At 46.8% G+C, this 18,252-nt stretch overlaps 1 protein-coding gene across 4 annotated transcripts in view; it reads left to right on the forward strand.

The window, feature by feature from the left end:
• The window catches only part of OSBP2 (oxysterol binding protein 2), a 44,533-nt gene that overhangs the window by 2,688 nt on the left and 23,593 nt on the right, over positions 1–18,252 (forward strand). For 2 of the 4 annotated variants that reach the window (XM_081966210.1, XM_081966211.1), the window contains exon 2: positions 4,445–4,653. In XM_081966210.1, the coding sequence (XP_081822336.1) occupies positions 4,445–4,653 (209 nt within the window). Of the gene's footprint in view, positions 1–4,444; positions 4,654–8,504; positions 8,528–9,368; positions 9,471–14,163; positions 14,280–18,252 lie in introns of those variants that run through there. The other 2 variants (XM_081966213.1, XM_081966212.1) reach the window with 2 other exon arrangements.

Raw genomic sequence — 18,252 nt, forward strand, 5'->3', positions numbered from 1 at the left:
TACTCTAGAAATTAATAACCGTGCCCCTGTTTTTTTTTAGATCGGCTGAGCCTTTTTAGCCAAATGTAAACCCCGTAATCCTTTGGTAGAGCTTTAATCAACTTTAGGGAAGCAAATAATTTGCAATCCCGTTAAGTCACTTAAGGCGGGAAGGGACCTCGGAGGTCTTCTAGTCCAGCCCCCTCCTGAAGCAGGAGACCCTCAAGTCAATCAGAATAGAGCTGGAAGGGACCTCGGAGGTCTTCTAGTCCATCCACCTACTCAGGCAGGAGACCCTATCCCATTCCGGACAAACGGTTGTCCAGTCTCCTCTTAAAAACCTCCAGTGATGAAGCATCCAAAACTTCTGGTGGCAAGCCGTTCCACCGGCTAATTGCTCCCACCGTTATGAAGTTTCTCCTTAATTCCAGGTTGCTTCTCTCCTTGATTAGTTTCCATCCGTTTGTTTCTCGTCCCGCCTTCCGGTGCTTTGGAAAATAAGTTGACCCCCTCCTCTTTGGGGCAGCCCCTCAAATACTGGAACGCCTTTACCGTGTCCCCCCCTGGCCCTTCTTTTCATTAACACCCCCCCCACCCCATTCCAGGAACCGTTCTTTCTATGTTTTAGCCTCCACTCCCATAACCCTCGGTTGCTCTTCTCTCAACGCGTTGAAGCAGCCATGCGCAAACACAATGCTTTTGTGTCGAGACGGCTGTTTCCCACAATCGCTCCGTCGCGTTCTCCTTTTGCGCCGAGCACAGTGGCAGGCCGGGCGAGCGAATGCTGGGGTTGCATTTGCCGTCATTGTTAAATTAATCCCCCTGCGGTGAAGTGAAACCTCGAGCTTGTTAAACCAATCGGGCTTCTCCCTTTGACTTTGGCGGAGGGGAAACAGACCCTGAAGGGCACAAGTCCCCAATTGTGTGACCTCCTGTGGTTGCCGCATCGGTCATAAATATATGTCGGCTTGCTCAGCAGCCGGGTTTCGATCGGATGCCCTTAGGGCTGTGAGGCTGGTTGTCCGCCAACTTTTTCCAGTTATTATCGTAACTTCGAATGCTTAATAAACGAATAGGATAACAACCATTGATAGCAATCTCCATTACAGTTGTAAGTTGAGGATTGCCTGTATCACCCTGGTTCTGACCCGGTTTCCCAAACCATGTGATTGGGCCAGTCCGCAGGCCGGATGAGTCACGGGCTGGCCACGTCTATCTAAGCCAACTGGCAGTTGGAACAGAGTTCCTTTCAGGTGGGCAGGGGGAGTAGAACGTCTTACTCCTTAGCATCGACGATTAGTGTTAAATAAAATACTGTGTAAGGAATTCTGATGGTCATTTGGAAAAATCTTTTCTTAGCAAGCACCTAGAAGCCGAGAGGAACATACGTGCTAAATTTCAAATTTGTAGGTTTTTACGGTTCGGGAGATTTCGTGATGATGCAGGAGTGGTATTTCGCTTTTATATATGTGGGCTGCAAAACACCCATTTATAAATCTTCAGAACTTGTTTGTTTATGTATTTGGTAAACTTAACATAGTTGCCAATCTCATACAAGGGACAAAGTAAAAAAAAAAAAGCGAATAATGGGAAAAAAGTAACAATAAAAAAGATTAAAGGCAAAAAGATACTGGAAAATGATACAATCATGGCTGGAACAAATGGTGGGAGATCAAATTTTGTTCAAACCAGACATTTTTCTCCTAGGCATAATACCGGAGGGGTATAAGAAAGATCTAATTATACATGTATGAATTGTGGCGCGTATAATTTATGCGCCGTATTGGAAAGAAGAAAATACGCCATCAGAGTTAGACATATTTAGGAAAATTGTGGCCTGGGTAAAAGCAGATAGGCTCACCCTCGATCTAAAAAATAAAGGGGAATCGGAACAGTATGAAGTTTGGAACAGATTTTATTATTGGTATAAGACAAGGTGACAATACTGGAACGAACTGTAAATAATGTGATTGGATTGAAGGATAGATAATGTACTAAGTAGACTGACAGCTAATGGATGAGATTATCTGTATATAATGTGATTGTATGGTGCTGCACGGTTTTAAATGTAAAAACAATTAAAAAGTTTTTTTTTTAAAAAAAAGGTTAAAAGCAGCCAATGCATTGAGACGTAGAGGAGAGCACATCCCCCTCCCCAATAAGTTTTAAACATGCTTCTTGGAGGTACCTCAATAATGGCTCAGATTTGCTGGACGTTGGGTGGCCTGTCAATTCTATTTATGACGAAGGACAAATATCAGACAGACAGTATTTCAAACGTTGCAGAAAGCAAAGGGCAAGCATGCCCACAAAATGGAAATGTCCCCCTGTCCCCTGTTTCGGGGGATAAAATATGCTCCACGCTCTTTCTCAAGTGTTTGGTTTCCATTTCTGGATGTGGCTTCCTATTTTTCGCCCTGTCAGATTGGCCGGATCGTTAATCTGATGGAACTTGGCAGCTCCAATCTTATTTTGTAGCTTCGTTCTAAAATCCGTTTTATGTAATAAGGGCATTTTTTTTTTTAAAAAAAAATGCCAAACAGCTGCAACGATTCCCTTAACAAATGTGACGAAAAAGGTCATCAGATGGGGACGGGGGAATTCATTTAACAGAGGTCTCACTTAAGAACGATCATCCATTGCAGTCGCAAGTCGAGGACGGCCTGCGTTTATCATTCCCAGAATTCAGACAGTTTATTGAATTTACCAGTTGCGCCAGGCGTTGGATGCTAAACCTGTTTGTTTGTTTGTTTGTTTGTTTGTTTGTTTGTTTGTTTGGATTTATATGCCGCCCTTCTCCAAAAGGACTCAGGGCGGCGTACAACATTAAAAAAACACACATCCCAAAAGTTTTTAAAAAATTAAATACATATTTTTTTTTAACTTTTGCAAAGCGAAACGACGGGGGCAGCCTTTCTTAAACCTAACCATTTTAAAGAATAGAATAGAAATAGAGTAGTATAAGAATAGAGTAGTATAAGAATAGAGTAGAATAAAGTAGAGTAAAGTAGAATAAGAGTAGAATAGAATGGAATAAGAGTAGAGTAGAACAGAACAGAACAGAATAATAAATATAAATAATAATAAAAATGGAATGGAATAGAATGGAATAGAATAATAAGAATGCAATAGAATAAGAATAAAATAGAATAGAATAATAAGAATAAGCTCTCCCAGCCAGATAAGGTCTGTGACTGTAAATCCTCCCTTGAAAAAAATTTGTTGGATGTGAATAAGCAGAATTTACTGTCAATTACTAAAAGTGTTTTTTGGTCGGGACCCGAATGAAGTCGGCTTCATGCTCTCGGGAAGCCCAAGTCAGAACACTTAGTAGAAGGAAGGAAATTGATTTTATAGCAATTTGAGGAGTGTTTTTTTTTTCATGACGAGCAAAAATAGGATAATGGAGCAAACAGCAGAGAGCCAATCTCACATCTCCTCCACCCCAAGGTATCCGTGATTGGGAATATTGCTAAAACTGGCCTTCAAGGACTGTCAGAATCGACTTAAAAGGTCTCTCTTATTGGAACGCTCTAAACCGATCGATCGTTTTTCTGGTAGCACGGGGAGTCTGCTAATTGAAGGAAGCTGGCGTCCCGTCACTTGGCAAGAAATCCCATTAAATTGCCCAAACTTACTTCTTGATTAAACCCCTTGCAGCAGGAGAAGGAAGAGGTGGGAAGGGTCTCACGCAGAGCAAGTTGTTTCTCAACTTTTGCAAAGAGTTGGGACAGCAAGTCCCAGAATGGCCCCGGGGTCGGCTGGGGATTGAAGTCCATGCAATCTACTAGGGGCTCTAAGGTTGAAACGCTGAGCTAAGAGCTTATGGATGGATAGATTGATAAACTCACAAGATTTAAGAGCCGCAGTGGCACAGTGGTTGAAGTGCAGTACTGCAGGCTACTTCTGCCGGCTGCCTGCAGTTTGGCAGTTCAAATCTCACCAGGCTCAAGGTTGACTCAGCCTTCTGTCCTTCCGAGGTGGGTCAAACGAGGACCCAGATTTTGTTGGGGGCAAGAGGCTGACTCTGTAAACCGCTTAGAGAGGGATGTAATGTACTGTGGAGTGGTATATAAATCTAGGTATCCCTCCCTTCCTTCCTTCCTTCCTTCCTTCCTTCCTTCCTTCCTTCCTTCCTTCCTTCCTTCCTTCCTTCCTTCCTTCTTTCCCTCCCAGTGGTTAGAATACAGTGTTGCAGGCTAATTCTACCAATTGCCAGTTCGATCCTGACCAGCTCAAGGTTGACTCAGCCTTCCCTCCTTCCGAGGTGGGTCAAATGAGGACCCAGATTGTTGACGGCAAGAGGCTGACTCTGTAAACCGCTTAGAGAGGGCTTGAAGCAGTGGTGGCTTCCTACCAGTTTGGACTGGTTCCCGCTGCGAAAAGTATAATTCGGGGGGGTTGTACCTTCCGCTATTAACTACCCCGAGAGACCCTCATACTGTTTCTTTGATAACCTTTGCAGGACTCAAGCGGAAATGGCTCACACCTGCCGAGGGACCATCAATCTGTCCATGGCTCATATCGATACGGAGGATTCTTGCAATATTGTCCTCTCCAACGGCGGACGGACCTACCACTTGAAAGCGAGCTCTGAAGTGGAACGGCAGCGGTGGGTCACGGCCCTGGAGCTGGCCAAAACCAAGGCCATCCAAATCAGGAGCAACCAGTCAGGTAGATGTTACACGCGGTGGGAGGCCTTCCCTTCCTTGGAAGAGCTTTATAGGTCCCGCTGCCTTAAGAACGTTCAAAACATTCTTGAGGATGCATCTCATCCTGGGCATCTTTTTTTTTTTGAACTATTATCATCTATCAGCCGGTACAGGGCAATAAAAACAAGGACAAATAGGCTGAAAAACAGCTTCTTTCGCAGAGCAGTACCTATATTGAATTCTACTGTATTTTTGTTGTTGTGAAGTTGTGTCCGACCCATCGCGACCCCATGGACAACGTTCCTCCTCCTTGGAGGTCTTCTAGTCCAGCCCCCTGCTCAGGCAGAGGCCCTCTATCACTTCAGACAAACAGTTGTCTAATTTCTTCTTTTAAAAAAACTTGTGTTGGAGCGCTCACAACTTCTGGGAGTTAGTTCTTCTCGCTGTCAAGAAATGTCTCCTTCTTTCAAAGTTGCTTCTCTCCTTGATGAGTTTCCACCCATTGCTTCTTGTTCTGCCCTCAGGTGCTTTGGAGAATAGCTTGAGTCCCAAATCTTCTCTGTGGCAACCCCTGAGATATTGGAAGACTGCTATCATGTCTCCCCTAGTCCTTCTTTTCATTAAATTGTTGTTCTTAGTCCGACCCATCACGACCCCATGGACAACGTTCCTCCAGGCCTTCCTGTCCTCTACCATCCTCTGAAGTCCATTGAAGCTCATGCCGACTGCTTCGGTGACTCCATCCAGCCCCCTCCTTCTCTGTCGTCCCCTTCTTCTTTTGCCCTCAGTCTTTCCCAGCATGAGGCTCTTCTCCAGGGAGTCCTTCTTTCTCTTTAGGTGGCCAAAGTCTTTGAGTTTCCTCTTCAGGATCCGGCCTTCTAAAGAGCAGCCAGAGTTGATCTCTTCTAGGACTGACCGGTTGGATGGCCTTGCAGTCCAAGGGACTCAATGCAGGAGTCTCCTCCAGCACCATCGTTCAAAGGCCTCCATTCTTTGGCGCTCAGCCTTCCTTAGGGTCCAACTTTCACAGCTATTGCAACTCGCAGGGACTCTCAGGATTAAATTAGACAGACCCAATTCCTGCAACCGTTCTTGAGGACTTCATGTGGATTTCATTTCCCAGAATTCCCCAGCCAGCTACGGGAATTGAAGCCTAAAAGTTCCCAAGGTCAGAAAAACCATAGAGAATAAGTGATTTTCTTCTCTAGCCTTCTCTCCCTTTCAAATCCTTGTTTGCAAAGTCAGCCCCTGTTTAAATGAGTGTCTCCCCCCCCCATTCTCCACTTCGAACCTCTGATTCTTGGAAGGAAGTCAAACCCCCCATTGTTATTGTTTGTCTTTGTGTAGTGTAGATCCAACATCTTGGTAGCCACAGGGAGGAGCTGTTGTGTTTCGGTTTGTGGGACTGAAAAGACATGCGTGTGTTAAGTACTTGTATCTGCTGATGTCATGATTTCTTCCTCCCTCCCTCCCTCCTTACTTCCTTTCCCTCCTTCTTTCCTTCCCTCCCCCCCTTCCTCCCTCCCTCCCTCCTTTCTTCCTCCCTTCCTTCCTCTCTCTCTCTTTCCCTCCCTCCCTCCCTTCCTCCTTCCTTCCTTTTTTCCTTCCTTCCTTCCCTCCCCCCTCCCTCCTTTCTTCCTTCCTCGCTTCCTCCCTCTCTCTCTTTCCTCCCTCCCTCCTTCCTTCTTTCCTTCCTTCCCTCCCTCCTTCCTTTCTTCCTCCCTCCCTCTTTCCCTTCCTCCTTCCTTCCCCTTCCTTTCTTCCCTTCCTCCCACTCTCCTTCCCTCCCTCCCTCTTTCCTTCCTCCCTCCTTCGTTCCTTTCTCCCTCCCTCCTTCCTTTCTTCCCTCCCTTCTCTTTTCCCTCCTTCACTCACTCCCTCTCTCTTTCCCTCCCTCTCTCCTTCCTTTCTTCCCTCCCTCCCTCCTCTCTTCTTTTCCCTCCTTCCCTCCCTTCTCTCTCATTTGTCTTGCCTGCCTGCCTTCTTTTTGCTTCCTTCCTTCCTCCATCTCTTTCTTTCTTTCTTTCTTTCTTTCTTTCTTTCTTTCTTTCTTTCTTTCTTTCTTTCTTTCTTCCATCCCTCCCTCCGACAAGCCCGTTGAATGACCTTGCAGCTGGTCCTAGGGACCCTGCTGAGCCGAGATGCAGTCGGTTTCTGTTTAATCCGCATCCTTGTTCCTTGATGAAGAGGCCGTCACTAACAGGAGCGCAGAACACAGAGTGCCCTGCTGAGCCGCAGCAGGAGGGGGAAGATGTTAATCAACACTGCCATGTAGATAAAATCCTTGGGCCTTCCCTCCTGGGTCTCCCTCTCCCCCACCCTCCCCGGTGAGGGTGGTTCTGTCTAGGTCACATCCTTCATGTGGCTTTTCTTGAGTTTGCCTCAGGCAACCTTTGCAAAACCAAAAATGAAAAAAAAAAACCCAACAACTCTTAATTTACAAGACATCAGAGGTTGCAAAACCTAGAGCAAACAGCCCCCATTACGAGGGCCCAGACTGTTGGGGGAAAGAGGCAGAGTGATGGCATTCGGGGGGAAAAACTCTCCTTGTGCCTAGTTGTCTTGGCGTGCAGTGCTCTATAGCGTCGTTTTGAGGGCAGGAGCTGAAACAATATCTTATCCTGTATTTGCTTCCATTGACTTGCCGGGTGTTGTTGTTGTTGTTGTTTTAATGTAAACCCCTCATATTGTACAGCTGGTAAGAACAGTAGATATTTTGAATAATATTTCTGTCCTCATTCACCTATTGCTGTCGATGGAGGTCAGTTTCCCCTTTGCTAACTCAAGCACGTGGCTGAATTTGCAGGCTGCAAATATTAGATTTTAAACCCCAGGGATCCTACTTGGCACACAACCGCTCTGAATCGTTCCTTGAAAAGGCAGGTGAGGAAAACAGAGGAAGCTCCCTCAACCCCGTGCCTGCTGGCGTTTAGTTTAGTTTTCCACGTAGTCTGATAATATAGGAAGGAATTATATATATATATATATATATATATGTATGTATGTATGTATGTATGTATGTATGTATGTATGTATGTATTTGTGTTACAACCCCTGGTATGCCCATATATATATAAAGAAACCACCTCTCTGTACGTAGCTATCAGGATGACTTCGGGAAATTGGGATGCAATTTGCAAAGGCAACCACACCCAACTTCCTATGCTGGTCTGTGGACCAGTGTGATTCTCTTGTCTTGTCTGCTTTCTTTGCAGTTTTTAATTAAAACGGTCTGATTGGATGAATTGGTAAGAATACAGATGGAAGTATTTATATTAACAAAGCGTTTATAGGTGTAGTTTCCTTCCTGGATTTATTTTTCTTTCTTTCTTTCTTTCTTTCCTTCCTTCCCTCCCTCCCTCCTTCCTTCCTTCTTTCTTTCTTCCTTTCTCTTTCTTTCTTTCCATCTTTTTTTCTTCCTTCCTTCTTTCTTTCTTTCCTTCCTTCTTTCTTTCCTTCCTTCCTTCTTTCTTGCCGAGAAGGCATGAGGAGGAGGAAGAGGAGAAGCACAAGGAGGAGAGAGAGAGGAGGAGGAAGAGGAGAAGTCAGAGGAGGGAGAGGTGGAGGGAGAAGAGGAAGAGGAAAAGGCATGAGGAGGAGAAGAGAGAGAGAGATGAAGGAGGGGGAGGAAGCCAAAGGAGGAAGAAGAGGAGGGGGAGAAGGCAGAGGAGGAAGAGGAGCAGAAGGCAAAGAAGGAGGAAGGGGGAGGGGGGAGAGGAGGGGAGATGGAGGAGGAAGAGGAAGGAAGTGGAGGGGAAGAGGGAGGAGGAAGAGGGGGGAGGAGGAAGGCAGAGGGAGGAGGAGGAGGAGGAGGAGGAGACCTGTAACTCCAGATGGTGCCTGGCAGGGTGTGAAGTTGCCGTTTTCTCACTGGCAACTGAGGCAGGAATGATGCGGTGAGTAGGGGCGCGGTGAGTAGGGGCGTTATGGAGCAGGTCTTCTCCTTTGGTGGCTGAGCAAAGGGTCTCCCGGAAGACAGAACAAAAGAGAGCCGGATTCTCCCGCTGTCCCTCCCTCCCCTTCTCCCCTCCCTCTTCTGCTTCCTAAGCGGAGCAGGCACAGGGCGCCTATCTGTTGGGCACAGGGGGCTGGGGGGGGGGCAGAGAGGGGCGCGGGTCAGCTTAGCTTTGACAGGCAATGAGATTTAGCAGAAATGAATCTCTCTCTCTCTCTCTTTCCCCCCTTCTCGGATTTTGCATTCCAGCCTTAAACACACCTCTATCGTGGCCTTTCTTTTGCCCCCCCACCCCCGCTTCCTCGTGTGCTTTTTCCTCCCCCCCCATGCAAATAAATTGGAGAGGAGTGGGAGAGGCCAATGAGTTGTACGACTCCTAGCTGCTTTGAGATGCTTTTCATTGAAAGACAATTTATTTTTTAAAAATAAAAATAATTAAAAAAATCGAAAGGAGCTCTCAGGTCAGGGTGGGGCTGTGCAAAGTTTGGCTTTCGTGTCTGTGTGTGTGTGTGTAAGTTGCACTATCCTGGCTAGAGACCCTCCTCTCTCTGTCTCTCTCTCTCTCTCTCTCTCTCTCTCTCTCTTACCTTCCACCAAAGGGATAATCAACTCCCTTCTGCTGCCTTCTTCGCGGCTCAGCCTGGGCTTGCGCCTCTGAGTAAGCATTTACTCCCCGCCTATCATGGAAGCTGGGCTGAGAGAGAGAGAGAGAGAGAGAGAGAGAGAGAGAGAGAGAGAGAGAGAGGGAGAGCTCAGCCCCCTCCCTCCCTCCCTCCCTCCGCCATCCCTGTCCTGCCAGCTCTCCATGGGGGAGACGTGCCTTAACCTCATGGGCCACCTCTGCTTACGGCCCCATCACAGCGACGTCTCCGTCACCTGGCAAGGTCAGAAGGACGCAGCTCGGAAGGTGGGCTGAGGGGCTGGGCTAGGAGGGGTGGCGGGTGACGGGGGGAACTCAGCGGACGGCTTTCCAAAAGGAACATCGGCTACGAAGCAGGAGGGGGGGGGGAACAGGCAGAAGACCCCACCCCAGGGCTGCGAAGAAGCAACCCCCTCCGCAAGGAAGATTGGCCTCCCCAGCTCATGTCCCTGGATGTCCTTCTCTTTTTAAAATGAGATTTGCGTTCAAATCCCCAAGATCTCAGGATCAGAGGTTTAGATATTCCTGGAGAAGGAACGAGTGCGAGGAGGAGGAGGAGAGGAGGAGGAGGAGGGGGAGGAGAGGAGGAGGAGGAGGAGGAGGAGGAGGAGAGGAGGAGGAGGAGGAGGAGGAGGGGGAGGATGATGATGATGATGATGATGATGATGAGGTGGCAGTGTGGTGGGAAAATCCTCCCAAGATATTTCTCTCTCTCTCTCTCTCTCTCTCTCTCTCTCTCTCTCTCCCCCCGGCTGTCATTGTTGAACTGTTTCCTCCTGCAAAGGAAGGGAGCAAACGGTTCGTTCCAGTTTTGGCTTCTCTGGACTTTTGCTGCGGAAGGTATCTTGCCTGTATCCGTCCGCTTATACGTGTAGTTGGAAAGCCAACAAGTAGGACCCATTGCGATGGGCAGGGTTTAAAAACAGGGGCGCCAACTCTCCCTCTCTCCAGTGACCAGGAGGGGGGGGGGGTAAAAAATGGCGAAATGCTATATTACGTTAAGGTAGTGCAAGGGAAGGCGTTGAGCCTATTTTTTTTTAATTTATTTCCAAATATTTAGAACTTCTGAAAAGACAGCTAATGGAAGTTACAACTGCCAAAACATCTTAGGGAGATATTTACGCGAGCGAGATTCGGACAGCTTGACCCAATGGTCAGAGATGGGAGATGCCATTCTATGCCCTACAATGAGCGTCTCTGCATTTGCGGAGCAGCCAAGGTAAAAGGACCTCTGAAATATTTGAGAGATGGATTGAAAAATGGTTTCAATCCGTATCTCAGCATATACTGAATTTAACGCTATGTACGTACATTTATTTCTAGGTTTGAAAGCCTATATTTACGAAATTGTTTTCAAACTGGCATCTAGCAGTGTACAAAACAGCTCTCCTCCTATTGGATTGTTGCTTGTTGAAGGGGGCGATCCATATACCAAATGGATCACCCATTGGGATCCCCATATCGAAACAATTTACTTTATGCGTGGCCAGGTATTGCAATGTCAACGAACCAAACTTTTTTCTTTTCAACTATTGTTCTGTCAGGTGTGTTGTAGGCCAAGTGCCTGTCAGTCTGGATTCTGAAGTCCCACAAGATCTTGACTTTCTCATGCTCTAAAACCTTCTCAACCTGATGGTCCCAGTGGTTTTTGCTGTACTCAAATCCAAACTCCTGGCACAATTTCCAGTGAATGATCTTAGCAACGCGGTCATGGCGTTGTAGGTAGTCAGTTTGTGAGATTTTGCTGCGCCCGCTGATCAAGTGGTCGACGGTCTCATCTTTCTCATTGCAGAGGCGACATTTGCTGTAGGTGGTAACATCCTGAATTTTTGCCTTATTATTATTATTGAACTTTTGAAAGATTTGCGATTGGAGTTTGAAGATAGGTATTGGGATTTTTTGGCAGTCAGTCTTTCCCAAATAATGTGATTCTTTCTTGCTCTTATTAGCGGTGATGGGTTTTTTCCTACACCAGGATTAACTCCAGCAGCTTCTAAAAATTAAATGAAATGGGCTTGGGAAATAAATTATACCATTTTTGGTAAATATGTGCCAGCATATTGGAGGCCATTGATTGTCTTGCACTGTTGTTTTCAAGAAATTAATGGATACAGGTGGCTCAGGGGCTAGGATGCTGAGCTTGTCGATCAGAAAGGTCGGCAGTTCAGCGGTTTGAATCCCCAGCGCCGCGTAATGGAGTGAGCTCCCGTGACTTGTCCCAGCTTCTGCCAACCTAGCAGTTCGAAAGCATGTAAAAAATGCAAGTAGAAAAATAGGAACCATCTTTGGTGGGAAGGGAAGAGCGTTCTGTGCGCCTTCGGCGTTGAGTCATGCCGGCCACATGACCACGGAGACGTCTTTGGACAGCGCTGGCTCTTTACCTTTGAAACGGAGATGAGCAGCGCCCTCTAGAGCCGGGAACGACTAGCCCATACAGTAAGTGCGAGGGGAACCTTTACCTTAATGGATACAGAAATCTAGCAAAATGACATACCCACAGACAAATATAACTTGATATTATTCCCCAAAACTAAAGATAGTATTGTGATCTTCTTTTTTTAAAAAAACTTACAGTGGGGTGATTTGAGACACTGTTTTGGGGATTTGAAGCAGTTAGCAATATCTTCAATATTGCTGAATATTGAATATATTCCATATTTTGCTGAAGTTCATTGTATTGTTTTTTTTTAGGAAGATAAAGGTGTGAAAATGTGGAAAAAGAAGGCACATATATACAGGAATATATGCAGAAAAATATTTTCAATCCACACCTCAGTATACACTGAATTTAATACTATATAAATTTATTTCTAGCTCTGAAAGAATTTTTTACTAAAGGGTTTTCACTCCCAGACTGGCATCTAGCAATATACAAAACAGGAAACATCTCTAAACCTTCATAATTTAGCATAATAGATTAACAGAGTTGGAAGGGACCTTGTAGATCATCTAGTCCACCCCCAAGCAGGAGATCCAGAGGTTGGACTAGAAACCTCCAAGGCCCCTTCCAACTCTGTTATTCTCCAAAGCACCCGAAGGCAGGACAAGACGCAATGGATGGAAACTAATCAAGGAGAGAAGCAACCTGGAATTAAGCGAGAAACTTCCTAAGAGTGAGGACAATTCACCAGTGGAACAGCTTGCCACCAGATATTATGGGCCCTCCATCGCTGGAGGTTTTTAAGAAGAAACTAAACAGCCACTTATCTGAAATAGTGTAGGTTCTCCTGCTTGAGCAGGGGGCTGGACTAGAAGACCTCCAAGGTCCCATTAGAATTAGAATAGACCCTAGGTCTATTCTAATGGCTGCACGAAGTCCTGATGAGTGTAAGTAAAAATTGAAAGAAGATAAAAGGCAATGACTGAACATAATATTGGGTGGTGATTTCATTTATAGCAGCTTGCTGTGACCGAACGAAGGGGTGCCACGGATATCCTGTTTCGGTTAATATTAAACAAAGCTGCGAAGTTATCCTAGGCTCCGTATGCCTGGGCTTTTATTAGTATTTATTCATAATGAACATGCATATTGATGATTTTATAATTAGTTCCCGAATGAGCCCCAGATGACTGTATGGGGAGGAATGCTATATATTCCCTAATTAGGATTTCCCTTTGTTTGATTTTCTCCTCTCTTGCAGGCTTAGGGACAGACTGAGAAGGCGCATTTTTCGGTTAGGGAGGATGGGAAACTCCTTCTGACGTTTGTAAAGTTGTGCCCTCTTTCATTTTTATCCCCCTCTTCCCTAAAACCAAAGAGCTGTGAAGTTGAAACTCAGGGTTAGAATAGAATGGCAGAGTTGGAAGGGACCTTGGAGGTCTTCTAGTCCAACCCCCTGCTCTGGCAGTACACCATTTCTGACCGATGGCAGTCCAGTCTCTTCTTGAAAGCCTCCAGGGATGAAGCTCCCACAACTTCCGAAGGCAACTTCTGTTCCATGGGTGGATTGTTTTCCCTGTCAGGAAATTCCTACTTATTTCCAGGTTGAATCTCTCCTTGGTTAGTTTCCATCCATTGTTCCTCGTCTGGCCTTCAGGTGCTTTGGAGAATAGCTTGACCAACCTCCTCTCTGTGGCAGCCCCCTCAAATATTGGAAGATGCTCTCATGTCTCCCCTGGTCCTTCTCTTCACTAGACTAGCCATGCCCAATTCCTGCAACCGTTCATCGTATGTTTTAGCTTCCAGTCCCCCCATCATCTTTGTTGCTCTTCTCTGCACTCTTTCTAGAGTCTCCACATCTTTTTTTATAGTGTGGGGACCAAAACCACTGCTCCATCGGTTGGTTGTTCTCACTGGCAGGAAAAAAAAAATTCTCCTTCTTTCTAGGATGGAATCCGTTGTTTTCCATCCATCATTCCTTGCCTTTCACGTCCTTGAGAAGCTGGCTAAAATTTGGCAAATACGGTTGCAGGACACAGGAAAGGGAAGGGTTAACACTTTCATGCATACCCAAGGCAGATGTCCCTGCAATCCATCCCCCCCCCTCCCCACAAGAAGGATTTAAAGAGACAGGAGCCTTTTTCAGATCACCTGGCCAGGTAGGGTTGTCATCCTTCCTCTGCTCCGGCTGGATTGTCCCCTACCGAAGGAGCAGGAAGCATCAAAGCCAACCTCCACCATGGCAGCTGGTTTCCCTGCCTGGTTTTCTCCCTTGTCTGGGGGGGGGGAGGGGGGGAGAGCCAGCCGGTCCTCGCCAGCGCGGAGGGAGTTAAGCCTATAGCATCCTGTTCTACCGAAGTGGGGGCTGCTGGGAGGTCCAGGGGGGGCTCATCCTTTGGAGAGAAGCTCCCTGCATATGGCCAGAATCTCTAATGATGGGGAAACTAAAACTGCAAGCGGCAACGCCAGGCTCCTGGGGCCGCTAAAGAAGGACGGTTTTCTCCTTCACAATCCTGGTATTTGGCTTGGCTTGATTTTCTCTCTCTCTCTCCAAAAGGCTCCCCCATCCATGCCCAGGCCATCCAGCAGTGGGCATGAAGACTCGGAGCTGTTGGGAGACAGGATCTGCCAGCTCCTTCTGCAACTCTGGCTGCCTGAATAAAATTAAGAAGGGTTAGTTGGGGCTTGGTGGGTCCTTCCTCCCCACAGACCCCCTCCTCGGTTGTAGCAGGGGGCGGGGAGAGCGGTCCCTTCCTCCCCATCCTGGCTGGCGGGAGGACGGGGGGCTCGGTTCTCGTTGCCGCATGATCAGTCCCAACGGAGGTGATGTCGGGGAGGAAAAGGCCTCAGGGTTGGCTTGGTTTCAACACACACAGACACACAAACGACACATGCACAGGCGATGGAAGAGTTATTCCTGGTTGGGAAACCGGGGGGGGGGGAGGAATGGGGGCCATTGCTGCTGTCTTCTTAAAGGTGAGGAGAGCAGTAAAAGTTGGACGAACAATCAAAGCAAAAATCTGGACAGCAGGAAGCGGGGTGTAGCATTCCAGGGGTACGTCATCTCTTAGGGCCATGAAGAGTTAACACTGTGCTGAAGTCACCGCCCGAGGGGGAGTTGGACAAAAATGAGTCTACCTTTAAACAAAAAAAACCAACACAACCCAGAAGTACAAGGGTTCTAATTTTTTTCACCTAGGGAAGGGAAGAATCGGGGTGGGGGGTTTATCAAGAGTTCCTTCATTCGGGTTTTGGGACATGCAAAGTTGACAAAGCCCCTTCCTCACCCACCATTGTCACCTCGCATTGTCCCTTCATTGCCCTGCTCACAAGCCCAGATTGCAAAAGTTTATTGTCTCTTGTGAATTCGGCGTCGCCTGGATCTTTGAGAAGCGGGAAGAGACGCTTAAGTAGGCCGAGTCACTAATTTTTAAAATGTTATTGTCATATTAATTGGGTTTGTTTTTTTGGATATTTATCTAATTTCCTTTTAACTTTTGTGATATGTGTTTTTGAATGTTGTACGCCGCCCTGAGTCCTTTGGGAGAAGGGCGGCATATAAATCCAATAAAACAAACAAACAAGCAAACAAAGCGAGCAAATCTTTAAATCGTGACAATAGGGGGCTGTCGGCATATTTCCTGTTTCCCCAGGAAGATGACCCTGTGCTTACTGACAGGGATATGAATGAATTGCAGGTCCCAGATGTGCAAAGGGTGGTATGGATTTTGCCCTCCAGAATTTGGAGACCTTCGCTTTGGAAGGTGCTTTGGGAGGTAATGTGGAGGGTACGTTTTTAATAGGTTAAAAACCAAAGGCACAGGCGTATTTTATTTTATTTTCACAAAATTTTATTTTAAACACATATACACGTAAACAAAAGAGAAACATAGATTAAAACAACCACGGAACCAAAGTTCCATCATACAGCAGTTCCGTATGGTTCGCCTTCTATACATACCTATCTTACAATCGTGGTGCCCTTATTCTTGACTTATTTATATATACTAGTCCATGGTGAATTTGGCCATGGCAAGTTGGTTGTCATGAGTTGGCCGTGGTGAGTTGGCCATGGTGAATTGGCCTTGGCAAGTTGGCTGTGGTGAGTTGGCTGTCGCAAGTTGGCCTTGGTGGGTTGGCTGTTGTGAGTTGGCACTGGTTAGTTGGCCTTGGTAAATTGGTCATGGCAAGTTGGTTGTCATGAATTGGCCATAGTAAGTTGGCTGTGATGAGTTGGCCATGGCAAGTTGGCTTTTGCGAGTTGGCACTGGTGAGTTGGCCATGGTGAATTAGTCATGGCAAGTTGACTGTCGTGAGTTGGCCATGGTGAGTTGGCCATGGCAAGTTGGCTGTGTGAGTTGGCAGTGGTTAATTGGTCATGGCAAGTTGGCTGTGGTGAATTGGCTGTGGTGAGTTGGCTATGGTGAGTTGGTCATGGCAAGTTGGCTGTGTGAGTTGGCAGTGGTGAATTGGCCATGGCAAATTGACTGTCATGAGTTGGCCATGGTGAATTAGTCATGGCAAGTTGACTGTCGTGAGTTGGCCATGGTGAGTTGGCCATGGCAAGTTGGCTGTGTGAGTTGGCAGTGGTTAATTGGTCATGGCAAGTTGGCTGTGGTGAGTTGGTCATGGCAAGTTGGCTGTGTGAGTTGGCAGTGGTGAATTGGCCATGGCAAATTGACTGTCATGAGTTGGCCATGGTGAATTGGCCATGGCAAGTTGGCTGTCATGAATTGGAAGTGGTGAGTTGGCCATGGCAAGTTGGCCATGGCGAATTGGCCATGGCGAGTTTTCCCATCCCGTCAGTATTTCTAGCAGAGCCACTTGAATTCCTCTAGGCAGAAGGAGTTTCTATTCTCTGAGAGAAATTATTGGCGTTCCCAGTTGTTGGACATTGCAGAAGAAAAATGGACCCCAAGCATCTGCAGTCAGAAAACATCCATCCTTCCGTCTGGGAAGCCTTAGAAAACTCAGGTGTTCCTACTGGCTCTTTTTAGCATCTTGGGACCAATCTGGCTGCTTAGGGAAGAGCTTTCAGCCTCCTACTGCAGGTGGGCCTTTTGTCAAGGTAAGGGAGCACCGAGCAACACCTTTTCCATTTTTTCCAGGGTTTCCTCTTTGCAAAATTTGCAGGGCATTGACAGATGGAACCTGTAAGGATTTTGGTATGGTGGGTATTCTGATGCAGGCTTCCCGAGAGCATGAAGCAGACTCCTGGTCCCGACAAAAAAAACAGCCTTCCGTGCGCCTTCGGCGTTGAGTCATGCCGGCCACATGACCACGGGGATGTCTTCGGACATCGCTGGCTCTTCGGCTTAGAAACAGAGATGTGGACTCCCCCCTAGAGTCAGGAACAACTAGCACGCATGCTGGAGGGGGGTAAATCTTTACCTTAGAATATAGAATTCTTTATTGGCCAAGTGTGATTGGACACACAAGGAATTTGTCTTTGGTGAATATGCGCTCAGTATGGTCTATATTTCGCGTTACTTGTCGTTTAGAATCACAATGCACTTTGGTAAATATATTTGGGGAGTTACCGTGATCCAAGGGGTTAATGGAAGCAATGAGTCACAATCATATTTACAACACTGGTTGTGTTAAAAGAAAATCAAGCTGTTAAACCCTGGCCCTGTTGTGTTACATGTTTGGCCCAGTTAACACTTGCTCGTATGCAAGGGGCAAAACCACTTAATTATTTTGTTGTTGTTGTTGGTACTTGTTTAGTTCCATTAATAGGGGGTTGAACTTTGCAAGCTCCTTAAGTTAAAACTTCTGCAGGAGGAAATAGAGGCAAGCAGGGGAATTGGCTTCCGATTGGGTTGCCACAACGCAGGCTGAGTGCGAAACGCTCAGTAAGGGATATCTTTCTTGAAGCTACTAGCCTAAAGTCCTCGGACGACCAAGGAATGGGTTGGGAATTGAGCCTGATTAATATTAAAGCCACCTTTTTATGAGCCCCCCCCCCTCCCCGGAAGAAGAATATAATCTGGCCTTTGTTCCCTGCCCTTCCTGTGGACCTTGCAAAGACCTGAGAATGGAAAATGTATTTAAATGACGATTAAAAATTTATCGGTAGTGACATGCTTAGCAAAGCCAAGGGGGAACAAGAGACGTGAAGTGTCCTCCCGCTTGGGAATCCAATCAGGCCGAGGAAGGGCAAGGGGGCCAGAGTCATCTACTGTCTACTTGCCGACTTGAATTTCCGATTGATCCTCCATCCCTTCCTCCTTCAAAGCCCAAGAGCCAGCGCTGTCCGGAGACGTCTCCGTGGTCATGTGGCCGGCGTGACTTAACGCCGAAGGCGCACGGAACGCTGTTACCTTCCCACCAAAGGTGGCCCCTATTTTTCTACTTGCATTTTTTACCTGCTTTCGAATGGCTAGGTTGGCAGAAGCTGGGACGAGTCACGGGAGCTCACTCCGTTACGCGGCGCTGGGGACTCGAACCGCCCAACTGCCGACCTTTCGTATCGACAAGCTCAGCGTCTTAGCCCCTGAGCCACCGTGTCTTAGGTGGCCATGCATATTAGGCAATTTAAATTTTAAGAAGTATGCTCTTCTTAGCGGTGCTTTTTAAAAATAAATAAATAAGGGATTTCCTGAAGCCAGGATTCCCAGCCTCCCGAATGAGATTTGCTCTGGGA

This window comes from Natrix helvetica, assembly GCF_964273705.1.
Source record: "Natrix helvetica genome assembly, chromosome: 14".
Lineage (NCBI taxonomy): Eukaryota > Metazoa > Chordata > Lepidosauria > Squamata > Natricidae > Natrix > Natrix helvetica.